Source organism: Xenopus tropicalis, chromosome 5, assembly GCF_000004195.4.
Source record: "Xenopus tropicalis strain Nigerian chromosome 5, UCB_Xtro_10.0, whole genome shotgun sequence".
In the NCBI taxonomy this organism is placed as follows: Eukaryota; Metazoa; Chordata; class Amphibia; order Anura; family Pipidae; genus Xenopus; species Xenopus tropicalis.
The window spans coordinates 106,307,400-106,331,679 of NC_030681.2; the positions used below are offsets into that span (position 1 = coordinate 106,307,400).

The 24,280-nt window shown below is 39.2% G+C and overlaps 2 protein-coding genes across 3 annotated transcripts; one reads left to right on the forward strand and one right to left on the reverse strand.

The window, feature by feature from the left end:
• Positions 1 to 1,106: 1,106 nt before the first annotated feature.
• Positions 1,107 to 10,938, reverse strand: bdh1 (3-hydroxybutyrate dehydrogenase 1). The gene is made up of 7 exons (XM_002937832.4): positions 10,851 to 10,938; positions 10,046 to 10,138; positions 8,429 to 8,501; positions 8,230 to 8,337; positions 6,639 to 6,780; positions 5,385 to 5,537; positions 1,107 to 4,667 (listed from the first exon to the last, which is right to left on the reverse strand). Exons 2-7 carry the CDS (start codon positions 10,111 to 10,113, stop codon positions 4,198 to 4,200), a joined length of 1,014 nt encoding a protein of 337 aa, XP_002937878.1. The 5' UTR covers positions 10,114 to 10,138; positions 10,851 to 10,938; the 3' UTR covers positions 1,107 to 4,197.
• Positions 10,892 to 18,816, forward strand: LOC100497276 (D-beta-hydroxybutyrate dehydrogenase, mitochondrial). 2 transcript variants are annotated; one of them, XM_002937842.4, is made up of 5 exons: positions 10,892 to 11,232; positions 12,345 to 12,455; positions 13,312 to 13,453; positions 15,038 to 15,190; positions 17,343 to 18,816. In XM_002937842.4, the coding sequence occupies exons 1-5, from the start codon at positions 11,017 to 11,019 to the stop codon at positions 17,810 to 17,812; spliced, it is 1,092 nt and encodes a 363-aa protein (XP_002937888.2). In that variant the 5' UTR covers positions 10,892 to 11,016; the 3' UTR covers positions 17,813 to 18,816. The 2 variants fall into 2 exon arrangements, with proteins under 2 accessions (XP_002937888.2, XP_004914424.2); XM_004914367.3 differs by lacking the exon at positions 12,345 to 12,455 and having other exon boundaries at positions 10,947 to 11,232.
• The last annotated feature ends 5,464 nt before the right edge of the window (positions 18,817 to 24,280 follow it).

Sequence of the window (24,280 nt, forward strand, 5' to 3'; positions counted from 1 at the left end):
AAGTAAAGCTTAAAAGGCATTATACAAATTTCAACCCTCTTTTATTTTTCACTTTATTACATTTTACTTTTTATGGCACCCTTCACAAGCAGGTGTGAGTAAGTCCGTGACAAAGGTGCAGTAAATATCAAAACATTAACATGGATTATTGGATTGGACTATCTTGCTATGTGCAACTACGATACCAACCTGCCACCAAACCAATGTTATTCAATATGTATTCCAATGAAAAAAGCATTAGCTGCAACATTCCTGGTCTGTGAAACCACATTTATTCAAGACACGACTGTGCTGAATTATAACAAAGATTATTCTTCATGCTTTTTGAAGCAGGCAAAAAAAAAAGCAAGCAAATAAGCTGATTATGTGATACTGAAAAGGGAGCAAGAATTAAGGTGACCATACACCTTCAGATCCGCTCGCTTGGCGGCGGGTATAGGCAAAGTCGGTTCGGGGACCGCATTAACGAGCCGATGCAGTCCCCCATCCAACTAAATTTTTTAACCTGCACGATCGATATCTGCCCGATTTCAGGCCAGATATCGGTAGGGTAGGCCTGTTGTTAGTGCCCCTACACGGGCCGATTAGCTGCCAAATCGGTCTAAGGGACCAATATCGGCCCGTGTATGGCCACCATTAGGGCGAAGACAAGCAGCTACTTGTCACAGCTACTAAGCTCCATAAATTACCCTGCTACAGACAATACTAAGAATTGCTCTGCTAAAAAACACACAGATGGTTATCGGTAAATGATCGGCATTGTCTATTTCTGTAGCTGTAGCTGACAAGTATCTGCTGCTAGTAGCTCCATGTGTCTTCACCCTTATCTCATCTCAGCTAGCCACTTGGTGTATGCATAAATGCACAAGCTGCATGTGAACAGGGAAAACATCTGAAGTTACCAACAGAAGATAGAAGAGCAGCTAATGCTGGCAAGCAACAAGGGTGTATCTTACTGACTGTACAGGATGTTATCAGTAGCATAATTAATACACAACACACCCTGCTGTCTGTACCTCTACCATTCAGCATTGCATTTTCCCTTCTGCTTGTGCAAGTTAAGTTGTGTAACATTTACTCATATTAACCACACTGAACCATATGGATAACTTAATTTCCGTTTATTTTTTTCCAATACAGCTAAAGATAAAGACAATAGAAATGTATAAAATATTAAGATCTTAGGATTATTTGAACAGTAACATCTTATATTTATTGCCTTTTGTAAGTATTTGTAAATGAATATGCCTAAATATGGTTAGAAGTTGAAATATAATTAGTAGTTAAATATATTATTTCATACTGATAGATCTCCCTTACATGCATGGCACAAAAAATAAGTGTCAATGTAAATTAGGCACAGTTAGACAATACATATAGCCTTTAATTACAAACCTATTTTATGTTAAAAGTGATGGTGTACATAGCAAGACTCATCCACAGCTTCCAATGCATTTAAAGAGATAAAGAAAACATAGCATTTATGACATTAGTAGAATAACCCAACAATAAAATATATCTTCTTATTTCATAATTACCCACAATTTATTTTGAGGATACATATCTTTCTATTCTGTAGATTTAAGTTAAGCTTATAACTGAGCTTTTGGACAGAAAGATTATCCTGAATTACATTGTTTAGGTTTCTAAAAATAGACTTTTGGGAGTTTTTTCATTGCGCAATATATTAAAGATAAGATTTAATATGGACTCTAAGGATGCACTTTAACAATAGAAGAGACCAATTCTTTAAGTAAAAGTGGAGGGATAAAGAGAGTTTTTATTTATATATATATATATATATATATATATATACTGTATATATATATATATAATTCCACTAGAGGTAGCACACCACCTAGCAAGGGGCCAATGCCTGGGTGCTACTGCAATCAAAATAGCAAAATACAATGTAGCAAAGGCTAGCACTCACAGGACTTAAATAAGTGTATTGAGAAAAAAAGAAAAAATCAAAATCAAAAAGTCTCACAAGACATGATCCTTACATGGTTTTTATTGAACAGACATTTCAGTTCCTCACAGGAACTTTCCTCTTATTTAAGTCCTGTGAGTGCTAGCCTTTGCTACATTGTATATATATATAAAACATAATAATCTAGCAGTTATAAATGTGTGCAATAAATACACATTTGAGAAATGTATTTTGGTCCCAAAACATGTTGTTTTTTAGCAGCTTTAGAACAAGTGTAATTCGTGTCTGATGAGAGTGGGGCTTAATTACTTATTGGTGCAGCATTTCCTATTTTCCTAATCTTTGCCTCCGTTTGTTTTTTTTGTTTTTTTTAACCCAGAAATCAATATTTTCTCCAGCATAGTAGTGTAGCTTCTTAAAAGGAGAGTAGTGCTGCATCTATATTTTTTTTTAGAGAATAATGAGAATATATTAAGTGCATTGATACAGACATATAAAGGGTAGCAGGGACATTCTGTACATATGGGCAGCTACAGCACTAAGACCATCTTGCTGTGCCCACTCATATACAGTGCAACTGGGTGCAGAGGATTTTCCTAATTAGCATATCCAGGCACTAAAAAAGTGAATAGGTCCCCTTGAAAACATTCATACATCTAATAAAGTGCAATATGGGTCCAATATGTGCAATTATAAGAAACCATTATAACTGAATGAAGGTAGATTTCTTAAGGTGACTGAAGCTACATAACAGATAAGGATAACCTGGCCTCCCAGACTGTATTATTCATGTATCTGAAGAAGGTAGGACTACATGGAGCCAGATTTGGTTGAGAAGAGCCCATTGTGGGTCTAGATTGGGGTTGACTAACACCTAGAAATTTGTACCTAAATTGCTGAGTTTAGACTCAAATCCAGCTCATTTTTAATTGGTTCCCATGGGTAACAGCACTGGTGCAGATTTGACCAGAGGCATTTACTGGAGTGAGAATGTCACTAAGCACAATGACACACTGTGAAAGCTTTGTACATAAATGGAACAAAGGAACTGTACACAGTGGTGAAAATGTACAAGAGTTTCTGCAGCCTGTTTATTTATTTGGAGCTTTAATGAAAGATGATACAAGGGCTTGTGTTTCCTTTCTCAATGCATTTGTTTCAAGGACCTATGCCACCTTGCCCTTGATATATCTGCAAGCAGTTCCACTAAAGATCCAAATAAACCAACTGGCTGCAGCAGTTGTTGCACAACAACAGAATCTGTTACCCTGCCATGTTCCCTAACCACTTGGTTATTCTTTAGGTTCCTGGTACCTAACCCAGTGCATGACTAATATAATGTCTGATGTGAACCCCAATGTTTAGCCATATGCAGTGGATACAAACTAACTAGTAGTGCGCGCACAGCTTACTAGGAGATTGATACATTCACAAAATCTATAGACCGGTAGGTCTATAGATTTTGTGAATGTATCAATCTCCTAGTAAGCTGTGCGCGCACTACCGGGCAACGTGTTTCAAAACATTATTCTCATTAGTCTTTAGTGTAATCAGTAATATGGAATGGTGAGTGAGGACTGGAATGGAAACATACAGTAACCTGGCATTCTCGCACAGCTTGTGGAAATAAACATGGATGTTACTAGCAATACACCCCACTAGCTGAAATGAATGTTCTCATTACCACCACCATCATTTCTCTCTATATCATTCTACAATCTCTCTCTAATCATCGCAATAAGTATATATTCATTCTGCAACTAGCCTTTTAACCCTACAGTTACTGTGGGCAATTTATGACCACAGTGCAATGGTGCTAGTAGCAGTTCCAGTCCTCTTAGGCAATGAAAAATGCTGGTTTTTGTCAGGGGGTCTTATACTTTGTTGTGCTACATTCTGCCCACTTGCTTGTGAGATTGAGTTGAGATTACTACTAACAAGTTTATTGCTTTACAATTTCATGATCAAATTTTTTTTCATCATTTTCTTCCCTTTAAATTGAGACCAACATCAGAGAGTTGAGGTAGGACTTGAGGCATATAGCTGAAGGAAGCCATGGTTTAAAGCTTATCCTTGCAGTAATGCTGTATTGCAGAATTTTACATTCACAGCTTGTTAGTCAGGGAGAGATACATAGCAGTACATCTTTCTGACAGGGTTCATTTTTTTTTTATTTGGTGATTAATAACATGAAACAGGTAGCCAAGAGGGCAACATTTTATTGTATTCTGGCTGCATTTGGACCAATAAAGTATCAAGGCACACTAATGAATGTAAATCTTGTCAGATATGGCACCAGGCATGTGTGTCATGATCTGCATTCGAAGCCACCAATAGTAATCCATGGGGTGATACCGTGTGTAGGGTGTGGAAGCAGTAAGGGCATGAGTGATAGCATCAATAACTTCAGAGGTATCTGTTGATCCACTATTGCAGTAAGTGTTCATTGTGGCTATTTTTTCATCAAAATACTTTTTGCCATAATCATTCTTTATGACTTCAGGAAGGTCCGCCCACATCTTGTCACCAATAGCCTTAATTTTCTCTGGGCTGTATAGGCTGGTGCCAGCAATAAAATTCCCTGGCTCCACCACACTGACCTTTACTCCAAGGGGATGCATCTCATAGCGAAGGCAGTCAGAGAAAGCTTCTACACCAAATTTGGTGATGCAATAGGGGGAGCGAGCTGGGTTGGCCATACGACCCAACATACTGCTGATATTCACAACACGGCCTGAGAAGACAAGTGCTAAGGGTTAAATGATATATAAGGACATTTTTGGATAAACTTACAGGGGGGGAGGTAAAGGTTCCATGAAAGTATCTCGTGGCTTTAGCTTGGGGTTACCTGTTATCTTCCTTGATACTACCTGAGCTGGACTGGAGAGCCATATTTTATAAAGCCCCTCACTATTTATTGAAATTTTAGGACAAATTTGCATCTTATGGGAAGGAGAACTTTTTCTTAACTGTTAAAATAAAATATTTGAATTTAATTCAAGATATATTTTACTCCTCAAAATTATATTTTTTTACTCAGGCCGAGTCCCAGTCTGATGACAAAAACACTGTGCCAGAGAAACATTGGTGACATGTCTGTCAGTGGGTAATTCATAATCGGTGAACAAAAATTGCTAAACACCTAGTAGTGAAACAGATTAAAAAAAATAAAAACTGTTACCTAGGCAGCATAAGGCTCAACTGCTAGAACAGAACCACAGACCCCATCATGCTCCCACTGAAGTTCTGCAAAGCATGGGAGTTGGGTGATAGTAGTAACAGTAAGTGCACAGATGGAGAATCCATAGCATCTTCTTTAGAGTAAAATCAACAGGCTTTACAGTAATTATTTACCGGAAAGGTAATGATTATCTGCACATACGCACACACTGATGAAAGCTGTAAATAAATAACAATTCACAAAGAAAAATGCATCCAATACTGAGCCTACCTTTGGCCCTTCGAATAAGAGGGAGACAAGCTTTGGTAACACGGACTGTACCCCACAGGTTAACCTCAGCAACCTCTTTGTATGTCTCCATGCTGGTAAATTCCACTTCTCCAAATGTAGAGATTCCAGCATTGTTAACAACACCCCACAAACCTGAATTTAAAAAAATGCAGAACAAAATAACACATTTTTGCTTTAATCAGAGCAAAATAATATCAATCTTTCAGGACACTAGGGGGCATATTTACTAATCCACGAACGTCCATTTTTGCGATTTTTTCGTAGCCATTACGACTTGCTCGTAAATTGTCGCGACTTTTTCGTAGCCATTACGACTTGTCACAACTTTTTCGTAGCCGTCGTGCCGAGTACGAAAGTTTCGGATTCATTCAAGCTTCAGTATCGTGACTTTCCTTGGGCCAGGTTGGAGCTGCAGAGTGCCATTGAGTCCTATGGGAGGCTTCCAAAATCATGCAAAGTCGCAAAGGTTTGCCCGCTGTTTACGAGCGCTCAATACGAAAAAGTTGCGACAATATACGAGCAAGTCGTAACGGCTACGAAAAAGTCGTGACAATTCGCGCAAGTCGTAACGTCTACGAAAAAGTTGCAACAATTTACGAAAAAGTCGCAAAATGTTCGTTTTCAATCCGAATTTTTCCCATTCGGGATTCAGATTCATGGATTAGTAAATCAGCCCCTAGGAGTCACTGTGGGAGACATAACATGAGAACAGTCCAAGACACCAGATGCACAGCCAGTCGCAAGGTACATATCTAAAAATGTAAAACCCCCATCCCTGCTTCACACCAGGACCCAACTCTCAGTGAGGGAGGTGATGGTGGATCACACTCCTATGCATACTGAGCGAGCACTCTGGAGCCAGGACACTCAATCAGCATGATAATATGCATCATTCAGATCCTTGGAGCATGCGTTTCCGAATGGTAACTGCCTGACCTGCAGGTCTAGCCCATTATTCAGGTAAAAGAAGGCGCAATTGTGAGATGAAAATTTTGAAGATGGCAAATCACTGGCAATCACCCCATGTTCCATTGCCGACACGTTCCATAATTAAAAGAACTAAAAAGTGATGCTTGTATTAATGTAAATCTTTAGCCAAAATAAAGAATGGCTTGACTGGGACGGACCCCTGTGCAATGATTGTCAGCCTCTTGCTTTATGCAGATCACTTATTTACATCCATAACTGTAAACAACATTTGTACTTAAGTTTATCTACTGGGAAGACTCTTACCCTTTTCAGGATTCGTAAGATTTTCCCTTATGATTTCTACAGTCCTATCCACTTCATCCTGCTTTACAACATTTAGCTGAATTGTCCTCATTCTGTCACTCTTCATACTGTCCAGCTCCTTCACCCCGGCTTCCCCTTTGTCCTGTGTAGGAAACAATGCTTTGAAGTGCAATCAAACATTGCATACAGCAAGAAACCTGAGCTGTGCTTGTATTCAGTATATGATCATGTGAGAAACGATATACAATCCCCATTTCCAAAATGTTTGAGACACTGTGTAAAATGCAAATAAAAAGATAATGGGATGATTTGCAAATCATTTAAACACTATATTTAACTGCAAAGACAATATATCAAATGTTGAAACTGAGAAATGTTAATGATTTTGAAAAATATGCAAAAAAAAGCCTTGTGTCCGCCTGGATGAAGGCACATGTGGCAGATATTGGCAAAAAGACATGAGTTCACATTTCAAGCCAATATATGCCATGTGTGCCTGCACCCAGGCAGACACAATGCTTCTGGGTGCAGGCAAGGTAGGAGGCTGATTCTCAGTAAGTGTTTTTCTGCAGGCCAAGAATCAGCCCTGTGTGGAATCAGCCAAGTAGCACGCCCCTTCTTACGTACTAACGTAGCACTGAGGATTGCTGCTCTCTGCATTGAGCTCTGGATGAAAAATACAGCATTGGTGCAGAGAGAAGCATCAGGGGGTTAGGGTGAAGACACACTGAGCTACTACAGCAGCTACTTTTTCACAGCTTCTTAACTCCAGAATATACCTTGCCATAGAGAGTACTGAGAACTGCCTCTGCTAAAAACACATGTAGAGACAATTAGCAGTAAATAATCAGCATTGTCTATTTTATTAGCCAAGACAAGTAGCTGCTACTAGTAGCTCCTTGTGTCTTCACCCTTAATCAAAGCTCAGTCCTTACCACTAGCCTTAGGGTATTTGGTAAGAAAGAGCCCCAATGTGAGCTATGTCACGTGCCTCCCTAATGCGAAAGTTTGCAAAGTGCAAAAAATAGCAGGCAATTGCATATTTTTTCCCTCCTGAACACTGTATTTTGCATTGTAAATGACCCCTTTAAAAAAAATAAATAAAAAAATCTTAGAGTGGAGCCTTAAAAGTGAATGTGAGCAGACAAAATAGTTTCCACACCACAGTGGCAAGCTATCAATACCACTTGTTTTGCTTGGCCCCCAAACATACATTTTAGTCTTGCCTATACTATGACAGCACCTGCTGACCTTAGTTAAGCTCCTGGGAAGAGTTAAGTACATTTTATTCTTACATATTTATCACCTTGAGTAGAAATTGTGTAACAGCGTAATTTGCAAGTGCTTTATTCCTTTAAGTATCTGGAGTAGAGTGCATTTTTGCATGCATATTGGCTTCTAGTAAAACACTGATCACTTTTCTTTTTCACAGCCTAACTTTAAAGTAAGTTAGTTGCTGGCCCAACAAACCTTGGATGGAGGTAAGTAGCAAGTCTAAATGTTAAACACTAATGATCTAGTCAACTCTTTAAACCCCATTCAAGACTGGAGCATTTGAAACAAGTTTGCACTGATTCCAGTCATATATTACCTTAAACAGACATCCTGCATAAACGATGAATCCTTTGTTGTGCAGATGCTTGGCCAAAGAAAATCCAAATCCAGAATCGCATCCTGTGACAAGTACAGCTTTACTATCCTGCTCAAAATAACATAATTAGTATATACTTCAAATTGGGGGTTAGCGTGGAATTTTATTTTTAAATATGAACATTAGTGTCATTACATACCTCAGCTGTGTGGCTTGCAAAGGGACGTTTTCCAACTGCTGATTGGAGAGGAAAGGACCATTTCGGCATAAACCTGGAGGCAAAGGTTCCCAAAATACCACTAATTATGAACACTACTGTCTTTTCTGGAAAAACTGTATTTTCTGAGCATTTATACACATACTGTATTAAGTCCATACAGTTTGGATACAAATAGGTATTTTATATTATGCGGAATGGAGATTCAGTATATACCATATTAGTGGAACATTTTATTTAGGGGGGGGGGGGCGAGATATAAAACTAAACAGGACAGAATTTCACACCAAGATCAACCAGGTGACTTGGTATTAGATGTTATTTTAGTTAGAGCCTACTATGATTATTAACTTCTCAAAGGCATTGTAGTGAGGGAGTCTCTTTTGAGGTAAACTTGATTTCAACTTTTTTATGTTACAAAGTTATTGACACAAAAAGACAAATAAAACCTTACACTGTATGCTCAATTGCTTTGAGATGCCAGGCTAGGGCAAAGTTTATCTTTGTAAACCATGTATGTCTGCCAGCTCGTTTCTCTCTAAAACATTAATTTTGACTGGGAATTGCATAAAAAAACAAGCTGTGTGCATGATATGCACGATTATATGATCTTACTTATTGGTAGGCTGCGGAGTCCTCCCACTGGTGACAAGATTATATTATGGCCACTTTTGTGACAAAGCTTCTTTGACAAACATGCCTTATTGAAAATCTGATGATTTTCTTCAAATACTATAGGTATTGGACCTCTTATCCACAAACCCATTATCCAGAAAGTTCCGAACTACGGAAAGGCCATCTCCCATAGAATCCATTATAAAGAAATAATTCACATTTTTAAAATTGATTTCCTTTTCCTCTCTAAAAATAAAACAGTAGCTTGTACTTGATCCCAAAGAAGATATTATTCATCCTTATTGGAGCCAAAACAATCCTATTGGGTTTAATTACTGCTTAAATAATTTTATTAGCAGACTTAAGGTAGGAGATCAGAATTATGGAAAGACCCCTTATCCAGAAAACCCAAGGTCCCGAGCATTCTGGATAACTGGTCCCATACCTGTACTACTTAATAAAAAGATTTATCTGCTGACATCAAATACTTATTTTGCAGTGTGATGTAAGGCCCAGAATGGCAAGCTGTGGATTCTGGCAAATGCCAGCGGGGCTGCTAAAAGATGCTATAGACAGTCACTATTTAGTGGTTTGGTAGGGGGTTGTTTGGGCCTTGGTGTACTTGAAATGCATTAGCCTATTTTCAGTCTCGGTGCAGACCTAATATAATGTGTATGTATGTATAAATGTATGTATGTATGTGTGTGTGTGTTATCCCTGTAGCAGCCAAGGCAAGTTATGCAGGGCAGTGCTGTCCAACGGAAATTTGAGAACTGAGTTCAACCGTCCATAGGTTTTTTTTTTTATGGACACCCAGCCTGCAAAAGAGATTCACAGGCTTCTTTGTAACACACCATTATATTCTCCTCTAGCCCTTCAGCAGAAGGTAAATTGAATAACTAAGCAACTGCTTATTACACAGCACTGACCTCTGCATGTCTATATGGTGTATGTAGCCCATAGTCATGTGTTCTGATAACATACCTGAAATGGTTTGCACATGCTCTCACTGGGAGATGGCAGCTTGCCATAACTGTCCCTGCGCACAGCATGACTTCTGTCGATTCACCTTGACACCTACAAACAGAAAGAACCAAGTTCAGCAGTTTTTGGAAACCAAACCACTGATTTTATTTTAAAAAGTTGAAGAGATTAGTTCAAGGGTGATCTCTTGGGTGCAATAATTTTTTTATAAACCTCATGTCCTTTACATAAATAAGTAATGGAATTAGACTATGGCTAATGTTTTTGTTAACTAAAATAATGCATATACTAATCATAAGGTGTAATAACCAGTCCAAATATGGAAAATTCTGAAGCGATGTGATTTACTAGACTGTATGCAGTATGAGGTTGAAATATAACAGAGCAAAGGGCATATTTAGCAAAAGGTTGAATGAAAGCTCGCCAGTTTGTCACAGGGAAACTTCACAGCTTGTATGGGACGGTATAGGATTTTTATGGGGGAACATAAATATAAGAGGGGGAAAGAGTAAATGAAAGAAGATAAAGATGGTGTCCTTTCGCATTCAGTGCATGCATGAGTCTCCCACAGGCGGGATAATGACTGTACAGTTAAGCAACAAGTCAGTGGAGCCCAGTCAGCAGCCTTTCCCCATATGTCACAGGCAGATCCAGTTCTACTGGAAGAGATCAGCATGCACATAGCGCACACTACTAGCGCTACAGGCTGGGTTTGCTATCATGTAAGTCAGCGCCACATGCCTATGAGGGATGCACACAGAGCAGCGATGGATCACACTAACAGGGTTAACGCATGAATGCCTACCAGAAAGCACCGTGCAGCTCCCGCCTGCCCTTGACAGCTCACAGTGGCTGAACGAAGCCTGGAAGAGGCGGGACGCTGCTGCCTCGGAAGTGAAGAGAAGCTCCTGGCCCCTCCCCCACTGTATATCAGGGGCAGCAGTAACGCAGTGCTAAGGGAGAGCGCAGTCATGGGGTTCCGTGTTACCTGTGCCAGGGCGGTGCTGCTGGTGCTCCTATCCCTCGGCCTCACCCTAGCTCTTGGCTTCGCACTCCCGGAGGCGCTAAAGCTCATCTTCAGGATTTTGGGGTTCCCCAGTGACAGTGTGACACATGGCATTGTGCTGCTGTACGTGGTGTTTGTGCTGTGGCTTGCCATGCCAGCTATACCCAGGGGCAGTCTGCCAGTGAGTAACATTGCTCAGTCCTACTGTGCTGTAATATCAGTAACAGGAGATGTAGCGCTCTTTCAGGGGGCTATGTATGTATCAGTCTGCATAAAGATACATATGTGCATCTGGTAGGGAAGAATAATGTAACAGTATATTGGGCTGGTAATAGTATATCGGGAGGCTGGTAACAGTACCAAGATGTGCAAGATGCATAATTTATCCCTGCTTATTCGGTAACTGCTGCACTGCTATGGGGGCTGTTAAATAAGCGCATTAGTAGACGTTTCTATCGCATGTATATTCGCATGATATGAATAGGTTTCTTTTGCGCTTAAGGGAAACTACTGTGTTTTGCAAGATAATGAATAGAAACTTCATCGCAAGGAAACAGGGAACTTTCAGATTTTAATCACTGGAAAATCTTGTACTGTTCCTGAAATAATAATGTCAGAGCTAAGTTTGTTAAGACCGTTGGCTCTAGTACATCATCTAAGCAAAGGGAGCACAGATCAATGATAATTTAGAGCTATACAAAAAAATTGACTCTGCATGGAGACAGGTAGGCAGGATTATCTACAGAAAGTTTCTTGTTTACACCAGGTAAAGCATTTCATACACTTGCTAGTGTATTAATGTTCTCCCTTAAACAAATCACTGAAGTTTTTGTAATATACTACACAGCTGAATGAAATACCTTAGTAGCTACACCATCACTCCATGGTTGTCTTTCCAGTTACAGTTTCATTGAATGTTACTTGCTTATGTGACCTATATATTTTTATATATATTTTTTTCTGTTATAGTTAAGGCACAGTTCCTAGTGCCATAACAGTAGGTGTTCAGCTCTCAAATGGATACCTATAGCTAAAAGTTGAAATATCTCTGTGCCAAAATGCCAGATAACAACAATGGAAGCTGCCTGGCAGGTCATTGCTCAGCCTGAAAATGCATATTTGCAGGCATGAAGCTCAGAGATTCTCAAGTGATATAGGCTTAAGGAATATTGCTTTCAGTGTTCTCTATGATTCATTTGTCTCCTCTGATTCTTGCCTGTGTCGCTGTACCAATAACCCTGTGCTTGTTCTCTAGGGGAGTTTACTAATCAGATGCCTTGCTCTGCTCTCCAGGTCGAGGGAAAGGAGGTGCTGATCACAGGCTGTGATACTGGATTTGGATTTGCTTTGGCAAAGCACTTGCATAAATTAGGATTTACAGTATTTGCTGGGTGTTTGTTAAAAGTAGGTATTTGGAGATCTTGCCTGCTCCTTTGGCCTCTTTTTTTCAGCTGACTGCCTTGCACTATTATATCTGATCAGGTCATCATTCAGGTATTATTAATTTGGCCATGTGGAAAACATCATCAGTTGACGGCTGCATTGGCTGTGCTATTGATTGGCAACCAACAATCCTGCCATGTGATCTGAATACTGGACTGTGTAATAGTCATCCAGTAATCCTGATTTAACTTACTGCTCCTAAGTGGGCAAAGGACACCCTGCTTGGTGACCTGGCAATAAAAAGAAAAATACTGAAGTGAATTATTGTCAGACTGCAGGATTGTTAATGAAAAGGCTGATGCAGATTAACCTTTTGAGTCCGCAAAATGCTCTTAGGCTCTCCCTAGGAATTTCCTTGTTCAACTCTTCTATTTGTGCCCTGAATATCCCAGAGAGCACCATCCTTGTGTGTCTGTAATTGCTCCTGCCTTTGAGGGATTCTGCTCTTCAGGATTTTGTCAGATCTGCGAAGATCATTGCAGTCCTGTCTCAGGCTGTAAGTTCACAGTGGGCAGGGAACTTTGGCACTGTCTGTCTTGGATTGGTTCAGTTTTTGCAGTGTTTTTTTTCTCCCAGTGTGTGTAAGTGCTATGGAAAATGTTGGTAATTTACAAATAAACTATAAACCTAGGAGGAACAGAGGCAAGTTTACTTTAGAGCACTAATACATAGCTTAACCCCAACTGCACTAATAAACTGACCAAATTGTGTAGGTCACAGCCGCGTTATGTACTGTTGTTAAACTAAAATGTGAAATGCACCCTTCCTGGCACAGAGTTTAAGCTCATTAAATTTCAGCAGCTTTGTGTGCTTACAGGATAAAAATGGAAATGGAGCCGAAGAGCTACAAGGAATGCAGTCTGATCGCATGCATGTTTTCCAACTGAATGTCTGCAATGAGGAAGAGGTTGCCAAAGCAGTTGAGTTTGTCAAACAGCATCAAGAGAATCCAGAAAAAGGTAAATGCTCTACAGTAAATACAGTGTCCCCCAGGAATTTTACAAAGGCATACTGCACTTCCTAATATTTCTGTTAAGGAATTACAGGAACAGTATTATATCTGCACCTCTATTAACTGTCAGTGAACTGTAGAACCCTTATGAACAACAACTAGATGGCAGCAGGTAGGAATATTGAAACATACATGCATTCTGCAGTATGTACCATGAAGAAGTGAGAAGATCAAGGCATAAACTGAACTTATTAAGATATATATCTGTACTCCATCTGGCAGACAAGCTTAATTCATGTTTGCTATTGCGACTGCCAAAGGGATAAGGAAATGAGCAGTTAGGCCAGTGATCCCCAACCAGTGGCTCCTGAGCAACATGTTGCTCCCCAACCCCTTTGATGTTGCTCCCAGTGGCCTCAAAGTTGGTGCCCATTTTTGAATTTCTTATTTGGAGGCATGTTTCGGAGGCATAAAGGCCATCTGTACTGCTAAACAGTACCTCTAGTAGTCTGCCAGTCCACATTGGGCTACTAATTGACCAATCTAAGTCCTTATTGGTCACCTACTTGGAAAGATTTTGTGCTTGTGTTGCTCCCCACCCTTTTTTCATTGAAATGTTGCTCACAGGTAAAAAAAGGTTGGGGATCCCTGAGTTAGGCTAATGGCACACACAGGCAAAGAAAAGGCCAATGCATTAGCTGCCACTTTTTGTTGTCTGTGAACTGATAGGTGCACACAGGCGGATCTTGGTGCAGAAAGATGAAAGTATGCATTTTAGGTCCAATATCAGCCACACTGACAGGTTAAAGTGCATTGGACTTTTCTCCACCAGTGTTTCTAAGCACAAACTAATACTATGAATATAACCGCTAATGCAAATTCAAAGATTTAGGAGGTAAAGTGAAGGAAGGGGGGAATGAAAGTCACTGGAAGGCAAACACATCTAGGCTGAGACTTCAAGTCCCACAATCCAAGTAGGATACTAGAAAAGTGACACTACCTGCAAATAAGGGTGAAATGGTTCTCAGACACTTACTACAGGTATGGGATCCGTTATCCGGAAACCCGATATCCGGAAACCCGATATCCAGAAAGCTCCGAATTACGGAAAACCTGTCTCCCATAGACTCCATTTTAATCAAATAATTCAGATTTTTAAAATTGATTTCATTTTTCTCTGTAAAAATAAAACAGTACTTTGTATTTGATCCCAACTAAGATATAATTAATCCTTACTGGATGTAATATAATCCTATTGAGTTTAATTAATTTTTTATTGATTTCTTAGTAGAATTAAGGTATGAAGATCCAAATTATGGAAAAACCCCTTATCCGGAATACCCATGGTCCCGAGCATTCTGGATAATGGGTCCTATACCTGTACATGGTTTCCTTTCATACTGAAGAATCATGTATACTAATGGGCAAATAAGAAAATGAATATATTTATTTGCATTAGAGAATGGGGTAATATTTACTGCAACTGAATTAAGTTGAGATAAATATAGCCTTTTTAAAAAATTTTAAGATTTTGTGGCTGTTCAGACTTTTCTGTCTTTACGGGAGCTGAGTCTCCTTTTCTTCTATGCAGGTTTGTGGGGAGTGGTTAACAACGCTGGCATCTCTACATTTGGAGATGTGGAATTCACAACTTTGGATAAATATAAAGAGGTTATGGATGTTAATCTGTGGGGAACTGTAAGAATAACAAAAGCATTCTTGCCTCTTATCCGTCAAGCTAAAGGTGAGTCCACTATTCTTAAGGTGGCCATACACGTTAAGGGCTCTGGCACACGGGGGAGATTAGTCGCCCGCGATTAACTCCCTGTTCGCGGGCGACTAATCTCCCCGAGTTGCCTACCCCTGCCATCCCACCGGCGAACATGTAAGTCGCCGGCGGGATGGCAGACGCGGCGGCGCGATTTCGCGCAAATCGCCCCGCCGCGTCTGCCATCCCGCCGGCGACTTACATGTTCGCCGGTGGGATGGCAGGGGTAGGCAACTCGGGGAGATTAGTCGCCCGCGAACAGGGAGTTAATCGCGGGCGACTAATCTCCCCCGTGTGCCAGAGCCCTTACATCCACTCTTTTGCAATGTCACCAAACAAGCGGATCTTTCTCCCATTATGCCCACCTTAAACTGGGCGATATCAGGTTAATTTGATAGTTTGGCCCTAAGGCCTATAGTAGCTGTCAGAGTGAGGACTGCATCAATGAGCTGATGCAGTCTCTGATCTGACGGAAAAATCAAACCTGCCTGACCAACACCTGGCCAATTTTTGTCCAGAGTTGGGGAGACCCGTCAGGGGTCCCCATACACAGGCTGATAAACTGCAGCATCAGGAGAATCTATCAATCATATATATATATAATTATAATATAATATATAATATAATATACAAGCAATGTTCAACACAAGCATTCAAATGAAGTTTAGTGTCCCAGTTTGCTCATGCATGATTTCATACATATTCACATAATAAGCAAGCTAGATGGCTTCCTCATTAAGCGCATGAATCAATAAACATGGCCTCCCACACCAGGACCTCTCTGCTGGTGCTGGTTGCATGGTCCTCATTAGCAGCATTTTTTTTGCACAAAATGTTATCCTGTGCTTTCAGTGGGGAAAAAAAATTGTCACTGGTAGGTGGAACATTAAATACTAAGGGGCTGATTTACTTACCCACGAACGGGTCGAATGGAGTCCGATTGCGTTTTTTTCGTAATGATCGGTATTTTGCGATTTTTTCGTATGTTTTGTGATTTTTTCGGATTCTTTACGAATTTTTCGTTACCAATACGATTTTTGCGTAAAAACGCGAGTTTTCCTATCCATTACGAAAGTTGCGTAAAAAGTTGCGCATTTTTCGTAGCGTTAAAACTTACGCGAAAAGTTGCGCATTTTTTGCGTAAGTTTTAACGCTACGAAAAATGCGCAACTTTTCGCGTAAGTTTTAACGCTACGAAAAATGCGCAACTTTCGTAATGGATACGAAAAACTCGCGTTTTTACGCAAAAATCGTATTGGTAACGAAAAATTCGTACAGAATCCGAAAAAATCGCAAAACATACGAAAAAGTCGCAAAATGTTCGTTTTCAAGTCGGAACTTTTCCAATTCGGGTCGGATTCGTGGGTTAGTAAATCAGCCCCTTAGTGTTCATACCCTATTTCACATTGTTTTTATATGTAGTTAAAATACTGCAATTTTGAAAGTTGTTTTTTCTGTACTACTGTAAAGATTATTTGCACTTTTTATGCTTGCATGGAGAAACACATTTTCTGATAAATATGTGACTATTTATATTTCACTATCTACTTTTACAGCAAGAATTTTAGATAAGTTTTTTTTTATCTAAAATTATGATTTACTGCACTACTGTTTGGAATGCCTATGGCTAAATCAATGACAGTAAAAAGATAAGAGGTAAAGGCAAAGCAAACAGACATTCTAAACCATAGATAAATTAAATCTGAACCTTTCATGTGACATAAAAAAATAAAGGTGGCCCATAACCCCATAACTGAGGGCTAGCTTATATTAAACTGTTCATGGGGGGGGGGTGGTAGAGTTACATAAAAATCCCCTGGAAAGCCATCCATTTAGACATCCCTGCTCAAACCCATGACAGTTAAAGAAGCAGGATCATGGGGATCAAAAACCTGAGAAGTGCAGTTTGTAATGGTGTTACATTACACTATGTATGTTTTCAGAATTTTCTATTCAAGTTTAGTGAGTGCAACACTAAACACTAATTGTGGATTAGAAGAAGTGTAATATACAGTATATGGGCAGAGACAGAATAAAAAAGAGAGCTTCTGTTTGTATATACAAGTTACATTTATAAGGGAGAGTTTGGATAGATATGTATTTTCTGAACACTGATTTTGTTTTCAAGGGCGGGTGGTTTGTGTGGGAAGCACACTTGGAAGAATGTGCAAGCCGTCACGCTCTTGTTACAGCATATCCAAAATTGGAGTTGAAGCGTTCACAGGTTGCCTGAGACAAGAGATGTACCAATGGGGTGTAAAGGTCATTAATATTGAAGCTGGAAACTTTATTGCTGCCACCGAGCTTTTCACCAAGGAAGGCGTTGAGAAACGAGGTGAAGAAATGTGGGAGGAAGCCTCAGACCTAGTGCGTGCTGATTATAGAAAGACTCATCTCGTGCATCAGGTGACCAGGATGAAGTCCATTGTTGGTTGTGGCACAAAAGAAACAACTGATGTTCTAAATGCCATAACAGATGCCTTGAGATCTAAATTTCCATACACACGCTATACCCTCGCAGACACCTATTCGTGGATAGAGTTTCAGATTATGTCTCACCTTCCCACTGCTATTGCAGACTGGATTTACATTTCCTGACACAGTTTTAATCTTTTTCTTATTGTGTTTTTTTTTTTTATTGGAGTGTCTCTCTTTCAGAATCTAATATATAGTGCCCAACCATTTCTCTTCCTCTCAAGTTCCTGCTTCATGAAGGTTAAATACTTAGCCTATTATAAGGTACCATCCAATCTGCACTTTTCCAGCTTCTTCTGAACCACAACTTACAGCATCTCTCAAAGGTCAAATGGGGACAAGGAATTTTAGTACATGAATGTGAATGTATGAGGAGAACCCTGCTAGAGGGAGACAGCAGGCACACAGTGGGCCATATTTATAAAGCTGTGTAAGATGTTTATGCCTAAAACTCACATCACTGTTCTTAACACCAGAACTTTACAACCTGATACACATTTTGCCAACATTGATTACACAGCTTTATAATTACTTGTGACTTCACACTGCTTTAAGCTAAAGATTTATTTTTACACACCTTTATAAATATAGCCTTATTTGCTGAAGATGCAATACAGACCATATGCTTTATTCTGGCTGTTCACACTTAATTGGTTAGATTCAATTTAAGGAAATAAACTCATCTCACGGGTTTCCTTAGGCTACAATGTGTTACAAGTTTTCATAAGATAACATTTTCATCTCAGATTGAATCTAACCCTGTCTTCTTGTCAAGAAAGTATATTATGGTGGGTGAATGTTTGCATTTAAATAAAATTAGGGTATTTTTAAAAATATAATTTAAAAAAAGCCATGTTAACAGCTTTACCATTGCAGAAATGTTAATAGAATCTGATATTAGAAATTATGGAAAATAATAATATATACTTTAAGTGGAATAACTATATAATTTGTGTATGTAAGCTTTGCAGCTGAATGTTACAACAGCAAGACACACTGGAAACTGTAAATGTTTGCACTGAAAAGCCATATTTGTGGGAATCGTAGGTATCTGCAGTATGAATACTTTTTCTGCTTTGGCACAGCCTGTCAGAATTTTTGCTTCAGTAACAGGACTTTAGGTTGTACTACTGAATGCTCTAAAAGTATACTATTTATACTGAAGTTGTGGTATATTTTCTGTGTCTGCCCCAAATACGCTGCTATGTAGCTCTATAGTACTATAGAATACCACAATTTCATTGGTCAGATATGTAGCTGGGCATGTGCCAAGCATTCAGGCCCGGATTTGTGGAAAGGCCACAAAGGCCCGGGCCTAGGGCGGCACAAGTTTAGGGGCGGCGTGCCGCCCCGCCGCAACAGAATTTTTAAATTTGTCTCCCATACGGAGCAGTCGGGACCTCTCCCCACTGCTCCGTATGGGAGTTTAAATGCACGAATGCGCATGGGGGAGAGGGCGCCGCGCGATTGCGCATGTGCACTCGCGGGGGCGGCCTCGGGGCGCCACCAAGTTAAATCCGGCCCTGCAAGCATTGCAAGATAAATGGACTGCATAACCTAGCTCTTAAACCCTTAAAACCCCCTAGATATATAATTTTCCCCTTTGCCACAATGTGTTTCTAAATAGTTCTCAATACTGTGGAATGGTGGCAGATGTATTGCAAGTAGTATATCTTTTTTTTTTTTTTTTTTTTGCAGCAAAAAAAGTAGTTGTTGACCTCTTCCCAAATACATACATTTCGTGGCATGTAGCTGTACCCTATTGAATGCCAAAAAATTGTCTGTCAGATAGAGTGGCAGCTCCTGTAGTTGGGGAACCAAAGTTTTGTCAACAAACAGTAGTTGTTGAACTTATCCTGAAAGCAAATAGTCCCCCATTCTGTGCTTAAAGGAGAACTAAATCCTAACTAAAGAAATAGTGCAGAAATGTACATAATGTTTTCGGCTTTTGTACCAGGCCTACACAACTACTGCCCATTAGCAGGGCAGATCTGTGCCTTGACAGATGCCCCTGTAACTCCCCATCTTCTTTTCTGCTGATTCACTGCACATGCTCTGTGCTGCTTAAGTTACTGAGCTTAGGGACCCACTCCAAATATACTGTATATATAGTATTTAACTGTAACAGTAAAAGTCTGATTAGAAATTCATTCAGATTCACATTAAGTGACAGATCTGAAACCAGGGCAGCTGCATCAAAATTGAATAATTAGCCCTGTAGAATCATCTTATATGACAGACATATCTCATTTTCTGCTTGATAATTTGTGATGACCCCTAATCTTAGTTTCTCAATATGTATTAGCCCGGACTATTCTAACAGAATCCAATAAAGGAAGCTAATGTGACAACTGTAAAGACCTATATCATTACTACTGTAGAGATGCTGAAACTTTAAGCAAGTACAGTCAGTTTATTATATAAAATAGGCATATCTAGCCATATTCAGTTTAGTTCTCCTTAAAATTAATGGTATTTTATGAGACCATAAAATACCATTTTATGTGGGGTGGTACAAGATATGCCTCCTGCATTAGATTATAGAGAGGTAATAGAAAGTATTAGAGAGGTTGATAAAACAGTTACTAAAAGATTTATGAACACTTTTTATATTGGTAATATTGTAACTAGGTGGCTACTGCAGCACAGATTGTGCATTATTACTAATTCATTATCTTTTTAAACTCTTGACCAGAAATTAGTAGACAAGTCCTTTAGTATTCTGGACCACTGGATGTTAAACTTTTGCTCTTGTTGACAATCATGCATTTTGCAATCTTAAATTGAAAAAGGAAGTTCTGGAGCTTGAATCAGGCAACCCCTGTAGAAAAAGAAGCTCTATGAATATATTCAGTGGCAGTGTAGCAATTTGCACTTTTGCAGGGGCCACAGTCTCTTGAGACTTTTGAGAGTTAGAAGCCCTGATTGGACTGGAAACTTCTTCTAAATTCTTTTTGATCAAATAGCACCTGCCAACCCTGATATGAATGGATGGCTGATATGAGGATGTCAGGACCACACAAATGCAGTTGCTCGTAGCAATCAGAATTCTTTAAAAATGAATCTACTTAATTGTAATCAAACATAGAGGGGGAGGGGACAAGCATATGACATTTAAGCAATTTGTTTTGATTAGTCTGCAACAAGTTTAAAAATAAAATTAGATATAATATGGTTGCTATGGGGAACCACAGTGGTGCAGTTTACTTGCCTATAATAAATAAACCTTGTTATATTTTAGTTTTGTTTATGAAGTGTTTGCTTTACTCTCAATTACAAATGTAAAATAGCATGCAGAGGATAAAAACAACAAATTAAGTTCTAGTATCGATTATGAAAGGAACTAACAATATTTTATTTAGTCAGGCTGTTCGTCTTTACCACGCTTGGGTTTTGAAGCAGTCTGTATGTCTGTACCATAACTATAAAACCTTATACCATAGGAGAAAAGTGGGTACAGTTCTGCTACAAGTTTGTTAGGAGTGTTGGAGTGCATGGGGCCCGGACCCAGCAGTGCCTTAAAGTGACCCTGTTTAAATTAACTGAATCACAGTGCAGGGAATTTTGTGCACTTATGTGAATACTACAGTTGTCCATACATGGGGAAATACTGCATGTTTGGAAGGGCTACAGTTACTAGTGGATCTATGACCCATTTAGCTGTTTAGGTGGTGGGATGAATCTGACTGTGATCAGTTCACATTATAATCTGTCAATTATTTTAAGGATATTAACAATACTTCTCTGCCTTTTAACAACCACCAGTTTGTGCCCAATCTCAATATGACTCCTGTAATAAGTTGGCCTTCTTTATCTTACTACTGCCATGTTATAGATTACTACTGCTTTTTTACATCTGTGACCGTTTTGGTGCCTTTAACTATTTGACTGCTGTAGAAAATACATTTTTGGTGCCAGCTATGAAGTCATACAATTCATATTTCCAGTTTACACTGCATGTTTACTGGTAACGTGGTAAAGCAAGATCGGATTCCTGACGTAAAAAGGGTTAAATAAAATTCAATTTTGTTTTGCTAATACTATAATTTTATAACAAATATAATATCCATTTTATTAACAAGGGATTTTGTAATTAAACAGTTCTACATTAAATATATTTAAAGTATGAGGAATTTGCCCAAAGTGCTACAATTGTTACACATTGTACAATTCATTTTAAAGTGCCTGTTAAGATGGATAAATGTCAAAATTGTACTTTTCTTGTCCTTTAATGTATTAAGTGTTTTTGTTATGCAGTAAAAATAGATTAATTCTTGGAATTTGTAGTAGATGTCTTTCTGGTTTTTTTTTAATTTATATTAAATAATGCTAAATCTTTCATCTACTTCTCTTGGTAAAAGTTCCAGCTAAAGGCTGAATTACCCTATTACCTGTGTACTAAGCTGATCCTCTTGATTGAAGGAGGAATGACAGACACCCACATTCATAACTGTGTGAAAGCTGAACAAAGCCGCTTTATGTTTTCACCCTGTGCTTGGCAAAATAAGCCAGCCTATTTTCTTTTCCTGCTTGCTTCTTTGTCATTCACCTCTGCCAGCTATGCTCCCAGAGGAACTATTTTGGATGTATTGTTTTTAAATCTGTGAGAAAGTGTCTTGTTTTTCTGAACTGTTGTAGCCTGATCAAAAAAGGTCATTAACAGCACAGAGAACTGCAGAGCAATTATAAAGAGTATTTAGCTCCCAGGGTGAGACTTGAAAAAGCTCTCCCCCCACAAAGAAAAAATTCTTTTAAACACCATACTCTCAATATTTGAATATGCAAGGTTACCATGCAAAGAGCACTGCAATGTGAGACAGTTTACAGTTACACCAACCCATACTGGATTGTTTTTTTGTTTTTTTTTTTTAAATAAAAACTATATATATATATATATATATATATATATATATATATATATATATATATATATATATAAAAAAAAATAAAGTATGACTTGTGTTTGCAGTATTAATTTCTTACAACACAGTAACAGGCCCATATTTAGCACACCAGGTTCTTTTTGAATGCTCGTGTTGCTCTCCAACTTTTTTTTTAGATTTGAATGTAGCTTAAGGGTAAAAAAGTTCGGGGACCTCCACTGCAGATGGTCTAATGTCCCCTCTCTTGTACTTTAAATATTCCTCCTTTGCAAACCACTGCAGCATAATTTACCCACCCATCCCACCACTCCTTCTCTCAACCAGTACCTGTGAGGAAAAAGTGTTTCTATATCAGCAAACATAGTAACAAAGTAATAGCAGTTGCAAACATTAAACATTTATTTGGTACACATCAAAACAAGCAATAAAAAAATTGCAGGTGTAGGAGTGCCCATAACTCTTCCTTCCTTGGGCAATTCCAGTGCTGGGCCTAAGGTTGTAGAGGCCCAAAGCAAGCCCCCACTCTATCTTGTCTACCATTCATCTCCCCCACCCCTTGTGCGCACAACTTGTGCTCAAAGCATCAGGCCTTCAAGATGGGCCAAAATTATGGAAAGCAGAAAAGGTACATGCCCAGTCCCCCAATGTTGCGCCCTAGGCATGTGCTTCTGTCTGGGCACATCTCTCTGATAAAATGCCTATATTTAGGACCTTTAGCAGAGAGCCACACAGACAGCTAAATCCTAGATATAGATGTTTTTTGTAATTTTATCAGCCCTTGCAGTAGGAGTAGCTGAGATACCATGGCTGCTATTTTATATCACCCTCCTACAACCCAAACACAGGACTAACTCTTTGAATAGCAAAACTGCCTCTTTAGCCCCTTGCTCTATATTGTAGGGATGCACCAAATCCACACTCCTGGCCCAACCGAATCCTAAAAATCACGTGACTTTTTGTCACGTAAACATGGAAGTTGAAAATTCTTCACCGTGTGCTGCACGTGCAGCAACTTTTAACACTTTCAAATTGGCATATGCTAATTAGGATTCCGTTACGTATTTGGCCGAATCCTTTACGAAGGATTGAGGGGTTTGGCCAAATCCAAAAAAGTGAATTTGGTGCATCCCTACTGTATTGAACTTCTAGTTGCCTCCCTGCCACCATTGAGCCCCTGTAGCACAATAAACCCACTGCTGCCCCTCTTTGTCTGCTCAGGCAGAGGATTAACACCCTTGATTTACCACAGCTAAAACACTGTATCCAATAAAGTGTTACCAGAGGGATCCCACATGTCAAATCAGCATCCAACTGAGAACTGGTTATGTCTGTGACACTGAAATGGAGGTGACTAGATCCTTATATAGACTGGAGTGCTATTTACATTTGCAATCCAGGCTATAGAAAAAGTGTTTCACAGGTAGGTAGATTATTATTACCCATAGCTTTGTATGTAAGGGTCAGGAGTTTAATTTTGATGCATGGTAACCAGAGCAGGGACTTGCACAGAGGTGCAGCAAATGTGGTTTTATGGGTGAGGAAGATCAGTCTTGATTTTGTATTTTGAATGGATTATAGAAAGGATAAGCAAGTTAATGGTAAGAAAGGTGAATTTTCTTGAAATAAGAAGGAAAGGTAAAAATCACTGGGGGTACCAACTGTTAGGCACCCCCAGTGACTTTAATCGTTTTCCTTTTACCCCGTACTG